The sequence below is a fragment of the Choloepus didactylus genome, chromosome 6 (assembly GCF_015220235.1).
Source record: "Choloepus didactylus isolate mChoDid1 chromosome 6, mChoDid1.pri, whole genome shotgun sequence".
Classification (NCBI taxonomy): Eukaryota; Metazoa; Chordata; class Mammalia; order Pilosa; family Megalonychidae; genus Choloepus; species Choloepus didactylus.
This window is the reverse complement of record NC_051312.1, coordinates 72,751,141-72,766,894: the sequence shown is the minus strand read 5'-3', so window position 1 is coordinate 72,766,894 and position 15,754 is coordinate 72,751,141. Positions and strand designations below refer to the sequence as shown.

General features: G+C 34.0%; 1 protein-coding gene across 1 annotated transcript in view; it reads left to right on the top strand.

Annotated features, from left to right (window-relative positions):
* Positions 1-13,978, top strand: part of IPO7 (importin 7) — a 59,209-nt gene extending 45,231 nt beyond the window's left edge. The window contains exons 20-25 of the mRNA XM_037840009.1: positions 916-1,011; positions 1,536-1,756; positions 1,860-2,065; positions 6,978-7,184; positions 8,733-8,849; positions 10,961-13,978. Of these exons, the coding sequence (XP_037695937.1) occupies positions 916-1,011; positions 1,536-1,756; positions 1,860-2,065; positions 6,978-7,184; positions 8,733-8,849; positions 10,961-11,058 (945 nt within the window). The 3' untranslated portion in view covers positions 11,059-13,978. The remainder of the gene's footprint in view (positions 1-915; positions 1,012-1,535; positions 1,757-1,859; positions 2,066-6,977; positions 7,185-8,732; positions 8,850-10,960) is intronic.
* Positions 13,979-15,754: the final 1,776 nt, after the last annotated feature.

Sequence of the window (15,754 nt, the reverse complement as noted above, 5' to 3'; positions counted from 1 at the left end):
TATATTACCTGTTTTTTTTGTGTTTTTTTTTTGGTGGGGTGGGGTGCCTTTGTAATATCTATTTAATCCTCAACTGCAAAGGCAACTGAATTATCTGCTGTTTTATCTGTCTTATCTGCTATCTGAGTGCTCGTCCCCAAAACGATTTTGTATGAACTTTATTTTATGTGGAGCCCTTTTTAAAGAAACTATACAAGTAACAAAATTTTATGGTAGTAATGTAAGGCATTCAAGAATCTTTATATTCTAAACGCCTGCCTTATCATTGTGCTAGCCATCGTTGACATTCTTCTGCACATATTCTGTTAATCATCTAGTTATGTTCTTCATTGTATATTGACAATTATATTTTTTATGTTAACGCTCTGGGAACAGGGATACAGCTGTACCATCTATATTCCTATTCCAGAACACTACCCCATATACTTACAGTCCTTCAGCACTAATTAACACATCAAATCCATGTTCTTTATTTCTTGTCTGCGTTGATAAGGCAGCATTTGCCATCAAAAAGCTGCCCACTGCCCTTCATATGTCAGTATTTTTATATGGAGAAAATATTTTCCTAGCAATAGGAGCTTCTTAGTTTTTTGTAGTTCTTTACAAAAAAGGAAGAGGTCCCTTATAAAAGTAAGTTTGTAAACACTTATTTATAAGAAGTTAGTAGTTGTCAACATGCTATAGGCAAGAATGGCATTACAGGTAGGTACACTGATCAAGTGGACCAAAGTACCAGAATGCTGGACTATGATAGGCAAAACTGTAAATATGTATGTATGTATAATGAGCAGTGTTAGCATTCATATGAATTAGAATATTTTAGGAAAGATTCTGAGTTTGTACACGGGAAAGGAATGTGTTTCTTTGCTTTAAAGGTTTTGTAAAGCTTCATTACAATTTTATGTTTGTGTTCAGGTTCTTACAGGAGTTGCAGGAGAAGATGCAGAGTGTCATGCAGCAAAATTGTTAGAGGTCATCATTCTACAGTGCAAAGGGCGTGGCATTGATCAGGTGAGGGAATCTTTATCCTTCAATTTTTAAGGGGTGGGGGACAGTGGCTATATATTCTGTATATCGTTATTAGATAACTAAGATTTGGCTTAAAATTTAACCAAAATATAATAAAGATCACGTGTTTCATATGTATGGAAATATGACTGGTCAGTTTTATGACTACCTGTCATGCAAGGTGATAAGCTTTGGCTTCAGATTTTTTTTTTTGTAGTATGTTGTGAGACAGTATGGCTTGTCGTATTGTCATTTCGCAGTAAGATAGCTTTGAAAATTAAATTTCCAGGTCAGTCTCAAGAGGAATATTGTGATTCCATGATTCATATTGTGGGGTGGCACTAATACCTCACCGAAGACTTCACTTTCTCTACAATGACATTTCCCGATGAAATACCTCATTTGAGATTAAGATAAAAGCTATCCAATCCTCTAATGTGGGGCTAAAGGGTTAGTTGAGTTATATGGGTAGGGTAGTTAGAATGCTGTTAATTACAGTTTCACAATATTTCATGATCTTTTTACAGTGCATTCCCTTATTCGTTGAAGCAGCTTTAGAGAGACTGACAAGAGAAGTTAAGACAAGTGAACTTCGAACAATGTGCCTACAGGTTGCCATTGCAGCTTTGTATTACAATCCACACCTACTGCTCAATACTTTAGAAAATCTTCGCTTCCCTAATAATGTTGAATCAGTTACAAATCATTTTATTACACAGTGGCTTAATGACGTTGATTGTTTCTTGGGGTAAGTGACATAAATTGGATGTTTGGTTATTTAACTTTCTGTTGAATTCTGCTTATTAAAAAAAAGTAGAAATAATAAAATCTTTTTCTCACTTTTTTTTAAGGCTTCATGACAGAAAGATGTGTGTTTTGGGTCTTTGTGCTCTTATTGATATGGAACAAATACCACAAGTTTTAAATCAGGTTTCTGGACAGATTTTGCCAGCTTTTATCCTTTTATTTAATGGATTAAAAAGAGCATATGCCTGCCATGCAGAACATGAGAATGACAGTGATGATGATGATGAAGCTGAAGATGATGATGAAACAGGTAAGGAATTTGCAGTGAAGAGAACAAAAGCTCACTTAGTGGAAATATCATGGGACTTAGCTTGTTTTCTTGATTTTTATGTTCATCGATTCATAGAAAGACTTCCTTATCTTCCTACTGGAGTAAGTAAAGATTTGTTCATTCTACATGTGTTCCAAACCCACAGATTCAAAGATGAATAAGATATCATGTTCGCCTTCTAATTTTCTAGTCTAATGGGGAAATAATTAGCAATAACAAATAGAAGTACTGTGTATAATGAGTTTTTTTGTTTTTCTGTTAGAGCAGTTGTAGGTTTACAAAAGAAATCATGCAGAAAGTACAGTATTCCTATATATCCCCAAACAGTTTTTCCCATTGTTAATGTTTTACATTAGTGTGGTAACTTTCTTACAATTGAAAAATTATTGCTTTAATTATATGATAAACTATAGTCCATCATTTACATTAGGTTTCCCTCTTTGTGTAATAGGTTTTCAGTGCAAGGTGCTGAGTTCATTTAAGGGAGAGAGATTAAGATAGCTTCCTTTGTAAGTTGAGGGCTTCATAGGGGAGACAAAAGTATGGCTCTGTCATTATTATGTTTTTTAAATGAGTATATTCAGAAGTATATCAGTAGTAGGTTGAGGATTAAATGCTTGAATCCTTGACACTTGACATAATGCTTGGTACATGGCACTTATAACAAAGGTATACATTTACTACATTAATTATTACAAGATTTATGTTTTATAATGTTGGCTGGCTTTATTTTATTATAAACATCTACTATTACTAAAACCTAAGAGTACCTTCAGTATAAAATTAAGATGAAGAGAAGATTGTGGGAAGATGGTGGAGTAAGAAGCCAAAACAACTATTGAACTGGCAGGAACTATCTGAATCACTTATTTTGAAATTCTGGAATGCAACATTGTGCAGCATCCAGGGAGACCTAGAGGGAGAAGTTGGTAAACTGCAGTAAATACTGATGACTTTCACACTACATGCAATGGTAACACATCCCCTCTTCAACAACTGTGTGGTAAACAGCAGTGGGGATTGCAGCCCAGGATCCTGATGCAGCTTGGTGGCACCAGGGTAAACTATAAGGATCTAGTCCTCCATAATATGGGGGTGTATGTGGTCTGATTACTGCTATTGATCAGCTACTTCAGGTAGCTGGGGGCTGGCTCAGAGGACAGCCATTGTTCCAACTCCCCTAGGGGAAAAGTGGTAGAGGAATCTTAAAGAGGCAGTACCTATGGTATTTTTTTTCCTCTTCTTCTGTACTCTGTTTGAAGGAAAAATAGTTTGAAAAAGTCACACACTGATTCCTGCCCTCAATAGCAACAACAAAACACTAGCAATCCTAGAGGAATGGAAAGAGTAGATTTCCACATTAATACTCAGAATGTCTAGTTCTCAACAAAAACTTACAAAACACAAACAGGAAAGTATGGACCATTCACAGGGGAAAAAAAAAGAATTTATGAAAAACCATCTCTGAGGAAGCTCATACATTGGAACTATTATAAATCCACTGTCTTAAATATATTTACTGAACTAAAGGAATCTGAAAAACATTGTACAAAATTATAAAAAAGGTAGAAATTAGAAAAAAGAACCAGACAAATTTTGGAACTGCAAAGTACAGATTTGAACAGGCAGAAGAAAAGATCAGTTATCCAATGTGAGGTGAAGAAAGAAATAAAAAGAAAGAAAATAAAGAAATAAAAAATGAACAGACCCTGACGGGCCTGTGGGATACATCAAGAGTACTAGCTTATGCATTATTGGGGTCCCAGAAAGACAAAAGATTAAAGGGGAAGAAGTATTTGAAGAAATAGTGCTGAAAACTTCCTAAATCTTATGAAAGAAATGAACATACACATCCAGGAAGCACGGTGAACTCAAAGGAGAATAGACTCTAAGAGATCTACATCAACACACATTTAGAATGAAATTGTCAGAATCCAAAGACAAAAGAGAGGGGTTTGAAAGCAACAAGAAGAGACATGTCACAAACAAGGGGTCCCTAGTAAGATTAACGTTGGATTTCTTGTCAGAAACTGTGGAGCCAGAAAACAGTGGGATGGCATATTTAAACTCATTAAAAGAAAATACTGTCAGCCAAGATTATCCTTCAGTTTAGCGTTCAAAAATGAAGGAAAGTTAAGACATTTACAATTAAAAGCTGAAAAAGTTCATTACCAGAAGACATGCTCTATAAGAAATACTAAATAGAATCTTTCAGACTGAAATAAAAGGACACTAGACAGGAACTCAAAGCCATAAGAAGATACAAAGAATATTGGTAAGAAAATTGGTAGAAAATCCTGCCTTACTGTACTTTTGGTTTGTAATCTGAACCAATAACAATATAAAGTAGGAAGGATAGAGATATTCAGGAGTGGAGAGTTTGTATACTACTGAAACTAGCTGAGTACTAGTTGAACTAGGTTGTTATTAGCTGAAGATGTTATTTGTAATTACGGAATTAACCACTAAGAAAACAACTAAAAAATGCAGAGAAAAGGAAAGAGAAAGGACTCAAAAGGGGACACTACAAAGAAGCAATTACAATTTTTTTTAAAGCCACTGTGGGGTAATTGAGGAACAAAAAACATGCAAGACAGAAAGAAAACATGGCTGAAGGACAGAAGTAAATCCTCCTCAGTTACTACCTAAAAAGCCCAAGATTGGCAGAGTGGATGAAAAATCATGATCCATCTATATGCTGTCTTCAAGAGACTTACTTTAGGTACAAAAACACAAGGGTTGAAAATAAAAGGATGGAAAAAGATATTCCATGCAAACAGTAATCAAAAGGGAGCAGGATGGGCTATATTATTGTCAGACAAAAAAGTCAAAAAAGATTGAAACAAAGAAAGATATATATTGGTAAAAGGTTCATTCCAGCAAGAAGATACAATGATTATAAATACATATGCACCTCACAACAGAGCCCCAAAATGTATGAAGCAAAAATTTGACACAATTGGAGGGAGAAATAGATAGTCCTATAACAATGGTTGGAGGCTCCAGTACACCACTTTCAACAACTCATAGAACATCTACACAGAAAATCAATAATAAAATTATTGAACAACACTATTAACCAATTATACCTATATAGAACATTCCACCCAACAACAGCAGAATATACATTCTTTTTAAGTGTACATGAATAGGCCATATGTTAGGCCACAAATCAAATCTTAATAAATTTTAAAAACTGAAGTCATATAAAGTATCTTCTCAGAACACAATGGAATAAAGCTAGGAATCAATATCAGAAGGAAAATTGGAAAATTTACAGATAAGTGGAAATTAAACAACAAACCATTAAGCAACCATTGGGTCAAAGAAGAAATCACAAGGGAAAGTAGGAAGTACTAGAGACAAATAAATGAAACACAACATACCAAAGCTTATGGGAAGCAGCGAGGGGAATGCTTAGAGGGGAATGTATAGGTCTAATTGCCTACATTTAGATCACAAATCAATAATCTAACTTCACTTGTAAGGAAACTAGAACAAGAAGAGCAAACTAAACCCAAAGTTAGAACTAAAGTCAGGAAACAGAAGGAAATAAAAGGCATCCAAAGTAGAAAGAAGTAATATTATTCCTATTTGCAGATGACATCACATATAGACATTTTCAAAGAATCAACAAGAAAGCTAATCAGCAAAGTTGTAAGACACAAGATAAACATGGATTGTACACCAGTAGTGAATAATCTGAAAGGAAATCAAGAAAACAATTCCATTTACAATAGCATTTAAAAGACTAAAACACCTACAAATTTTAACCAAGGAAGTGAAAGACTTGATCACTGAAAACTACAAAACATTGCCAAAAGAAAGTAAAGAAGACCTAAATAAATGGAAATACATCCCATCTTAATGGCTTCGAAGACTTAAATATTGTTAAGATGTCAATACTGGTTAAAGCAATGTAGAAATTCAATGCAGTGCCTATCAAAATTGCAGTAACCTTTTGTGCTGAAATTAAAAAGCCAGCCATTAAATTAATACGGAAGTGCAAGGGGCCTTGAATAGCCAAAACAACCTTGAAAAAGAACAAGATTTGAGGGCTCACTTCCTGATTTCAAAACTTATTAAAAAGCTGCAGTTTTAAAATGCTGTGGTACTGGCCTAAGGGTAGACATCGATCAATAGAATAGAATTGAGAGTCCAGAGATATATCCACACGTCTAGCTAGTTGATTTTTGACAAGTGTGCCAAGTCTACTCAGTATGATGTACTAATACTGTTTTCATCAAATTGTGCTGGGACACCTGGAAATTCACATGGGAAAGAATGAATGTGCATATCTCCTCACTATAGAAAAAATTCAAAGGGATCAATAACCTGAATATAAGAGCTAATATTATAAAACTCTTACAAGCAGACATAGGGAAGTATCTTCAGGTCAGGACGTTGTAGTAGGTAATGGATTTTTAATTTTACTCAAAAAGCATAAGTAGCAAAAACAAAAATAAATAGATAAAATTGACTTCATTATTAAAATTTTTGTACATGAAAGGGCATTATTGAAGTGAAAAGAACCTACTGAATGGGAGGAAATATTTAGAAACTATATATCTGATAAGGGTTTAATATCTAGAATATTTAAAGAACTACAACTCAACAACAAAAAGAGCTTACCAAGGGTTGAATGTCATATTATGCAATCATTCAAATCTAGCTTTAAAGATATGTTAAATCATGATTGGGTTTTTGGACTTCCTTGAGAATTCAAGTTTCTATTCATTGCTGAGTATTTAAACACCAATTCCTGGCACTCTTTCTTAAATTTCTTCAATTGTGATTTATAATTTACTGGCAGCGATTGTGAACATTGTCTTTTTGTTGAATGGTAAAATATTTTAGTTTAAACAAAAATACTTGTTATGTGGTTTGACAGAGGAACTAGGTAGTGATGAAGATGATATTGATGAAGATGGACAAGAATATTTGGAGATTCTAGCAAAACAAGCAGGTGAGGATGGAGATGACGAAGATTGGGAAGAAGATGATGCTGAGGAAACTGCTCTAGAAGGTTATTCCACAATCATTGATGATGAAGATAACCCTGTTGATGAGTATCAGATATTTAAAGCTATATTTCAAAGTAAGTTAATTTATTTGTAATTTAAATAGCTCTTTGTGATCCACTGTTTTACTGAGCCAATTGCAGAATATCAAAACCAAGCTAGAATGTGGTTTAGGAGTGGTCGGCAAAATAACCAAAATTATTTCTACTGTTCCCATAGAATTTCGGGTTATTTTTTCCTCCTCATAATTTTACTTTTATTTAGTTTGTAATTTTTAAACATGCACATAATAGGAAAACAATCTAGTCCAAAAAGATTATATGATCACAGTTCCTCCTTCCTACTTCTGATTTCCAGTACGCCAGCTTTACCCAGAAGTAACCACTCTCACGTGTGTATCATTTAGTTGTATCTGTGTATTTACCATTATTTACTTGGATTTCTTATTTAAACAAAAAATACAACATTTGTGTTCCACTATCTAGTTTAAGAAATTAAAATTACTATGTTTGAAATCTCCCCCTCCTCCACTGTTAATCACTTTCCTAACTAGTAATTATTCCTATGCATTAGGATCTTAGATTTAGAACAAAGTTTTGGTAAGCCAAGGCTTTTAGTTTCCCCAGCCATGACAAATTAATTATGATACAAGTTTGTGGAAACATGAAGGAATGGTTTCAGAGCTACATGGCAGCACAAAATAATTGAGATGCCTAGAACTACTACTGATATGTTTTGTCCATACCTTTGTATTTTATAAACGTAAACCCATAATCAATTTCTAAAAAGGATGGCTTATAATAGAGGGCCCCTGTACAGTAAACTCAATCAAGTAGAAACAGAAAATCATGTGATAGTCACATTTTGCCCAAACTTTCTGGTAGCTAGTACATAAGGAAATCAGAGTTTACATTGTTGGCATTACTGTTTGGGGCTATATATCAGTTATCTAGTGCTTATTTTTATGGGAATATTGCAATGTTTAACAGGTGATCTTGTGACTTGGGAATATTTGTTTTCTGTTTCTTTACCTTGAGTTTGACTATTATTTTAGGCTATAGTATAAAGATAATGACTTAATTTTGATTTTAATTGGAATACTGCAAAACTGCTTTTGTTTGAAAAGAAATCTATTTAAGGGTGGCTTGAGAAGGCAAGGCATTTATTTTGCCATTCACTGCTTTTCTGCAGCTACTTGTTGATTTTATTTTTTAATTTAGGAATTTGAGATTTGTTCATTTTCAGGTTGCTTTAACTGAATTTTTAAGGTTGTTGGGTTAATTTCATTTCTAATGTCTTCCAGTTATATAACTTTTTATGATTCTATTAGGAGAACATTTGTTACTTTAAGAACTGATTTGGTGTCAAACTTTATTTTAAATAGGTATGAGCTATTAGAAAGATTAGATGTTATTAAGTCATAAAGCTGAACTTGAAAGTTCATTTCACAGTAGATTTGAGTTGAATTTCAAGGAAAGAGAACAAAAAAGTTATTATTGGGGAGAATATAAAATAGGTTTGAATTTCAAATGGGTGGGGATGAGATAAGAGGAACAGAATAGAAAGGAGCTAACCAGTACTCTTATTATTGCCTTCCTGGGTATTTTTAATTTTCTTTATGACAGCTATTCAAAGTCGTAATCCTGTGTGGTATCAGGCTCTGACTCATGGTCTTAACGAAGAACAAAGAAAACAGTTACAGGATATAGCAACTCTGGCAGATCAAAGAAGAGCAGCCCATGGTATGTTAATTGACCTTAAACTCTATTCAATTCATTCAGTGACTTTAAAATTTTATATGAAATAATTTTAAATTAATTAAAAGCCATAGGATTTTCTAACTTTTAATTTTTTTTTGTAAATCATATTTTTTATTGTGGAATATAACATATATACATAGAAGTGATAACTTTCCAAGTGCAATTTGACAAGTAGAGAGCAAATTTCAGAGAATGTTACAGGTTACAGTTCTACAGTTTCAGTTATTTCCTTATTGTGAAATATAACGTATATACAAAAAGTGATAACTTTCAAATTACAATTTAACAAGTAGCTATAGAACAAATTTAAAGAGTGCCATGGGTTATAGCTCCACCAATTCAGTTCTTTCCTTCTAGCTATTCTAATACCCTGGCAACTAAGAAGAAGAAAATTATATAGAGATGCAGGATTCATAATCCTTTGTTAAATTCCATCTTGTTTGTGGCTACTCCTTCCTCTAGTTTAATCACTTTCCTGATCTCCAGGGATGTATAGACAGTGACCATGCTAACTTGTTCATGTCTAACTCTAATTTGAAGGGTTTAACAGAATTGAATTTTGTTTTTGACTAATTTACTGTTTTGGTCCTTATTATAATTTTAGTCTTTATTTTTAAATGCAAATAACTACTTTGAGTAGCAGATTTAAACACAGTGCTTAAGTACATGATGATGATTTGATAGTAGAGCATTCTATTTAACCCATAAACTAGAGTGTGTCTTCTTTTCTTAAGTATTTTAAAGAAAATTCCAGGCATCATCTTTTCACCTGTAAACATTTCAATTATGCATTTCAAAAAAGGATGTCTTAGGTAATTATAGCTTAATAGTTTTCCATAGAAAATTAAAAGTTTAATATTATTTATAATATATCTAATGGCCAGTCCACATTCATGTTACCTTGCTTAAAATAGTGCTGCCTAATAGAAATATAATGCAAGCCACTTGTGTAATTCTAAAATTTCTAGAAGCCATGTTAAAACCAGTAAAAAGAAACAGGTAAGAATTTTAATGATATATTTTATTTAATATATCCAAAATATTTAATATGAATATAAAATTTTAGTGAGATATTTTACATTTTTTGGTACTGTGCCTTTGAAATCTGGTGTATATTTTTATACCTTAACAGTATCTCCATTTGAACTAGCCACTTTTCGAGTGGCTAGTGGCTACTATATGGAACACTGCATATCTAAGACATGTCATTTTTACATTTTGGTTTGCTAGGAATTACAAAAACTTTCCTAATTGTATCTCTAAAAGTTTTAATCTAGATTAGTTCCTTTCTCCTGGTTTTAATTTTCATGCCATTAGTTTGTTGAGCAACACAGGTGTCTATAGGGCATTTGACGTATTTGTGCAGTTGGGCTTGTTTTTTTTGTTGTTTTTCCTTCTGTGTTTTCTAAGACAGGAAGATAAGTTTACAGACTTAAGAGTTAGACAAAGTTTCACTGTGGGGGGAGGGGTTAGGTAAGATTGTTTAATATGTGGTCGTGCTGTGTAGTTCCTAAGAGAAATACCATAAAATTTTAAAAAGCATTTTCTTTAGGAAAATTTCATGTATATGTATTAGAGAATAGTGCAGCAATACCCAGAAAATCATAATCTTTTAATATGTAGTCATCTGCAGGTATAACAGATGCAGCTTTATAGGCCTTAATACCATTAGGTGAACTAGCTTTATATTCCAAGAAGGGCCCTCATTATAAAAAATGCACCACTTTCTCAAGTATTTTATATTTGGATTTGCCTCATTAAATTTCATAGCTTTTATTTTCCTTGGAGAGAGAATCTTACTGGCATATTTTACTCAAAATGAAGTATTCTTAAAGTTTTGTTTTGTTTTTTAAACCATAGGGAGGTAAAAGTTGGCTGAGAAGTCTGCAGCATACAACAGAAGGATTTGTTTTCTTTACGTACTGTGACCTCTTGCCACCCATAAATACATTTGGAAGGAGAACAGTGGCTGACTTTTGAAATTACTGGTTTCTATTGGTGGTTAAGCTATTAGGCTTGTTAATGACAATCCCTTTTCCCCCCAAAGTAGTAAGATGATAGAATGTTAATTCACTTAATTACTTGTTTTCTAGAATCCAAAATGATTGAGAAGCATGGAGGATACAAATTCAATGCTCCAGTTGTGCCAAGTTCTTTCAATTTTGGAGGCCCAGCGCCAGGGATGAATTGAGTTATCACTTTCTTTCCTGCTGCGTGATTGTAGTGAAGAGCTTGTGTTCCTCCTAGTAGTGGTTCCAGAACTGGTTCATGTTATTTACTCTAAACTAATTGATCAATAGATTGAACAAAAAACCCAGGAGGTGGGACCTGATCATGCAACCTGGCACTGGAAAACATACCAGAGGGATTTTGGTGGGGGAGGGAGGGTGACTTGGGGGGTATTTTCTTTATTTTTTGAAGAAAGTAAGATCCCGACTCTGAAGCATCAAATGACACTGTGGAAATCTACAAACAAGAGGAGATGTCATGAAGGCAGCTTTTCTTTTTCTGAGGAAAAAAATAGGCATGGGCTACAGGACTATGTAAAACGTCTCATTTACAGTATATGCTCAAAGGTAGATGTAATTTTTACACCTATGAGTATTTGTCCAATTTCTCTCTCTTCCTCACCATTGGGTATCTATTCTTTATATGTAAATAAGATAAGGTAATCTGATAGCCTTATTCAAACTTCATCATTTTCATTCATCAAAGATTGTTCCTATGTAGATTGGACATTTATTGTAGCACTACATAACTGATTTAAAAATCTGTAAATGAATTAGCACTTTCATATTGAAACAAGCCTGCTAGCCTATGTATAAAATAGCAAAATGTTTGCTGTTTATAAAAAGAAGGGATGTAATAGGGTGGGGTTCAGGGGAAATGTCGAGTTAATTTAAAAATGAAATAGCAGTTTTGTACCTGGTGACTTTGTGGTGAACTCACCTCTGATAGTGACTTGAATTCGGTATGTAAAAGGGGTTAATGATAATTTCATTGCTGCTAAAAAATGGCAACTTCCTCCGTGTCCTATGTTTTTTCTTAACTCTCGATGTACCAGTGGAAATTTGAATACAAGACCATACTGTAACAAATAAGAAAGGCTATCTTAATCTGAAGCATGTAAATTGGATATAAAGTTCTACTCTTAAAAGAGTAGATTGAAGAGTGTGGCTAAACATCTATATATGCAATCTATTAAAAGAACTTAATTCGGCTAAAATGTCTTTTGATTTGATTGCAGGGTTTCCCCTAATTATAAAATTTATTTTTCCTCATTGGCCTGTTTTTATCCTGTACCTAGAAGAGGTACATACTTAAAATTTGACATTCAACACTTGCCCACTCCCCTTTCTCCATTTTCCCTATCCTTCTCGTTGACCGTGGTATCTGATCCTAAAGAGAGAGGCTGAAGGCACATGCATTCCCTCCAAAAACCACTATTGATACCACTGCAAAAACAAGCCAGCAGCAAGACAATGTAGAGAGGTTGGTTTGTTCCCTCTCTACTACCTGCATGTTCAAAAATAAGCCTTTATTGATCTTAAACGGATGTCAGATCAATCATACATTCAGTTATTTTTTTATATACATATACACACAATGTTTCAAATTGAAAGCAACATCTCTTAATGGATTCAAAACTATTAAATGCTGTTGTCTAAAACAGACTAGAAAATTTATAACTGTAAAAATGAAACATGCACATATTGATATTTAAAATGCAAAATTAAGAAAACCCATTGGTGTTGTGTTTTTCTTGTATGCCATTAATTAAGCCACTTTCGTTGGCACTCTTTGGTTTTCTTTTTTAACACTGAAGGAGTGAAAGTATTTCCTATATTTATGAATTGACTGCTAAAATCTTGGCAAAAAAAAGCGCTAAAATGTGTGGGTGAAAACTTAATCAAGTATGTTTCTAGTTTCCCCAAAGTTGGACACCATCTGTATACCCTAGGTTACTTAAGGGGATTTCACTGTTATATAAATAACATAAAAATGGATAGTTGTATATATGCAACATTGTGTACAGAGGGGAAATATTTGAATAGTATTATAGAAGAAATACTTGTCTTCCTTTACCTTTTATCCCCCAGATGATAGCTAGTCTTTTTAAAATTTCACACTTCACTGCTCTTTGAATTGATTAATTCCAATTCGATTTTCACTTCTTGTTATTGGAAAACCATATCTAATAAAGGTTTTAGTTATTCCCCATGCACAGTATGAAAATTCTTGTTTGCTGAGGTTTTGTTTCAAGAAAACGTATTGATATGTCTTTGAGAATGTTTTGTTTTCATATAATCTAATCTAATCTAGAGTACATTTTAGAACCCTATTTTCCAGGGATTAGGATTTAATATGTTTTGGTTTGTTTGGTTTTAATTTATAGACTCTAATGTGAAATTAGACATTATACCTAAATTATATTTAGTATTAAATAGCATTTAAGTGGTAGTTTCTAATGCATCAAATGTTTCCTTAAGTTTAACATGAAATTATAATTTTTAAGATCATGAATCTTAATATGTTGTCAGTATTTCTAGATGTTTGCAGGACTTTTGGAAAATTTTTAGAGTATTTACAAACTTGTAAATAGTTGTATGTAGATTTTCTAACTTTTTTTAATTTATAGACATTAATTCAGATTCTTTGTGGGTTTCAGGATTTCATTGTGGCTGGCACTAGTATAAAAAAACTTTTCCAGTATTTTGTAAACAAGACATCCATTTTTTTAAAAAAATAAACCTAAACCATTTATCAGTATTAAATAAAGAAAATTAAATCTTTTTCTCTGCAGGTGATAAAATGGTGAATGCTCATATACACGTTTTATTAAGATAGTGACTGCTCATGTCTGTTAAGAGACCTAGAGTTAAGATCTGGGGTGGCCAAACTATAGCCCTAGGACTATATGCTGCTCTTCAGCCCTAGATGTAGCCCTTGAATTAAGCATGAAAAGAAAAAGTCATTAATAACTGTTAATATGATTAAGTTAAGCCATGTCTTTGGGAAGATCTAGCACAATGCCTTAAGCATAGGAGGCATAAGTGTTTGTAAAATGAATGGCCTAAAATTACATTAAAACATATCAGTTGTAAAACTCAGTTCTGTTCTATGTAATAATTTAAATTTTGTGATCATTTATCAGTGTCCCTTTTGAATTTTAGCTTTTACCTTTGATCAAGCTGGCCATCCTTGAAATAACACTTCACACTTCAGCTTGGTTAAGACAAGGTTACATATCAGCTTAAATGGATATTAAGTTCTGTGTCCTTTATCCTAATTCCTGGGGCGGGGGGACAGGCACTGCCACAGCATTTTGAAAGTGTTCTTGGGCATAGTACTGGACTCTTACTCTATTAGGGGAAAGGAAGAATTATTTAAATAAATTCAGACTCCCAAGGGCACTGAGAAGATTATGTTTATTGCTTTTCATTCTGGCTGTAACATAATTAGGATTTAAGTTCACCTGGAGATAAGAAAGACCCAAGTTAATAGTAGCTTAAACAGTATGTGTCCCCGGGGGCTGAAACTTGTCTAAAGTGATCCATTGCCAACCCAGGCCTTTCATCTGTTGTGTGTTGTGCTTCACATGGTCCAAGGCAGCTCACCACCATGCAAGACTTTGAAACAAGCAGCAGCAGTAACAGAGGCATGCCTCTGCCCTTTAAGTACTAGTACAGCAAGTTGCACACATTACTGCCTTCTCCATCAATGGTCAGAACCTATTCATATGATAATGTTTATCTTCAAAAGCAGCTGAGCAATGTGGTTCTTGTAAAGAAAAGTGAGATGTCCAGTTGGAAATCCTGGATTCTTACAACTGTGGGGAAGTTATCCCCCCTCCAGGTTTTTTAAACATGAGTCATAATTCCTTTATATATTAAAGATTCATAGCCTTTTACATTTCTTTTGAAATCCTTTTAACAACATTCTAGCAAACTAAGAATAGAAGGGAACTTCTTCAACCTGATGAACAGCACGTATGGAACACTCAAAAGTTAATATAATAGTGAAAGGCTGAAAGCTTTCTCCCTAAGATCAGCAACAAGACAAAGATGTCCCCCTTGCTATAGCTTAAACTGAAAAGTACAAAATGTTGAGAGAAAAGATGACCTAAATAAATGGAAAGACATCCTGTGTTTATGGACTGGAAAATAATACTGTGGAGATAGTAGTGTTCCCCAAATTGATCTACAAATTCAATGCATTCCCTAAAAAATCCTACCTGCTCTTCTGCAGGAATTAACAAGCTGATATGAAAACTCAAATGGAATTGCAAGGAACCCAAAGTAGCCAAAGCAAATCTTGAAAAACACTTGATGTTAAGACTGAACTACAAAGCCAGAGTAATCAAAACAATGTGGTATTCGTATAGATTCAGAGTCCTCAAGTAAACTCTTATATTTAAGACCAATTGATTTTCATGTAGGAAAGAATAGACTTCAACAAATGGTGCTGGGACAACGCGATATCTACATGCAAGTTGGAACCTTTCCTCATCCCATATATAAAAATAAATACACAGAAGTTGCTGGTGGGGCAAGATGGCGGACTGGTGAGCTGTATGTTTTAGTTACTCCTCCAGGAAAGTAGGTAGAAAGCCAGGAACTGCATGGACTGGACACCACAGAGCAATCTGACTGTGGGCATACTTCATACAACACTCATGAAACGTGGGAACTGCTGAGATCAGCGAAATCTGTAAGTTTTTGTGGCCAGGGGACCCGCACCCCTCCCTGCCAGGCTCAGTCCCGTGGGAAGAGGGGCTGTCAGCTCCGGGAAGGAGAAGGGAGAACTGCAGTGGCAGCTCTTATCAGAAACTCATTCTACTGACCCAAACTCCAACCATAGATAGACTGAGACCAGACACCAGAGAA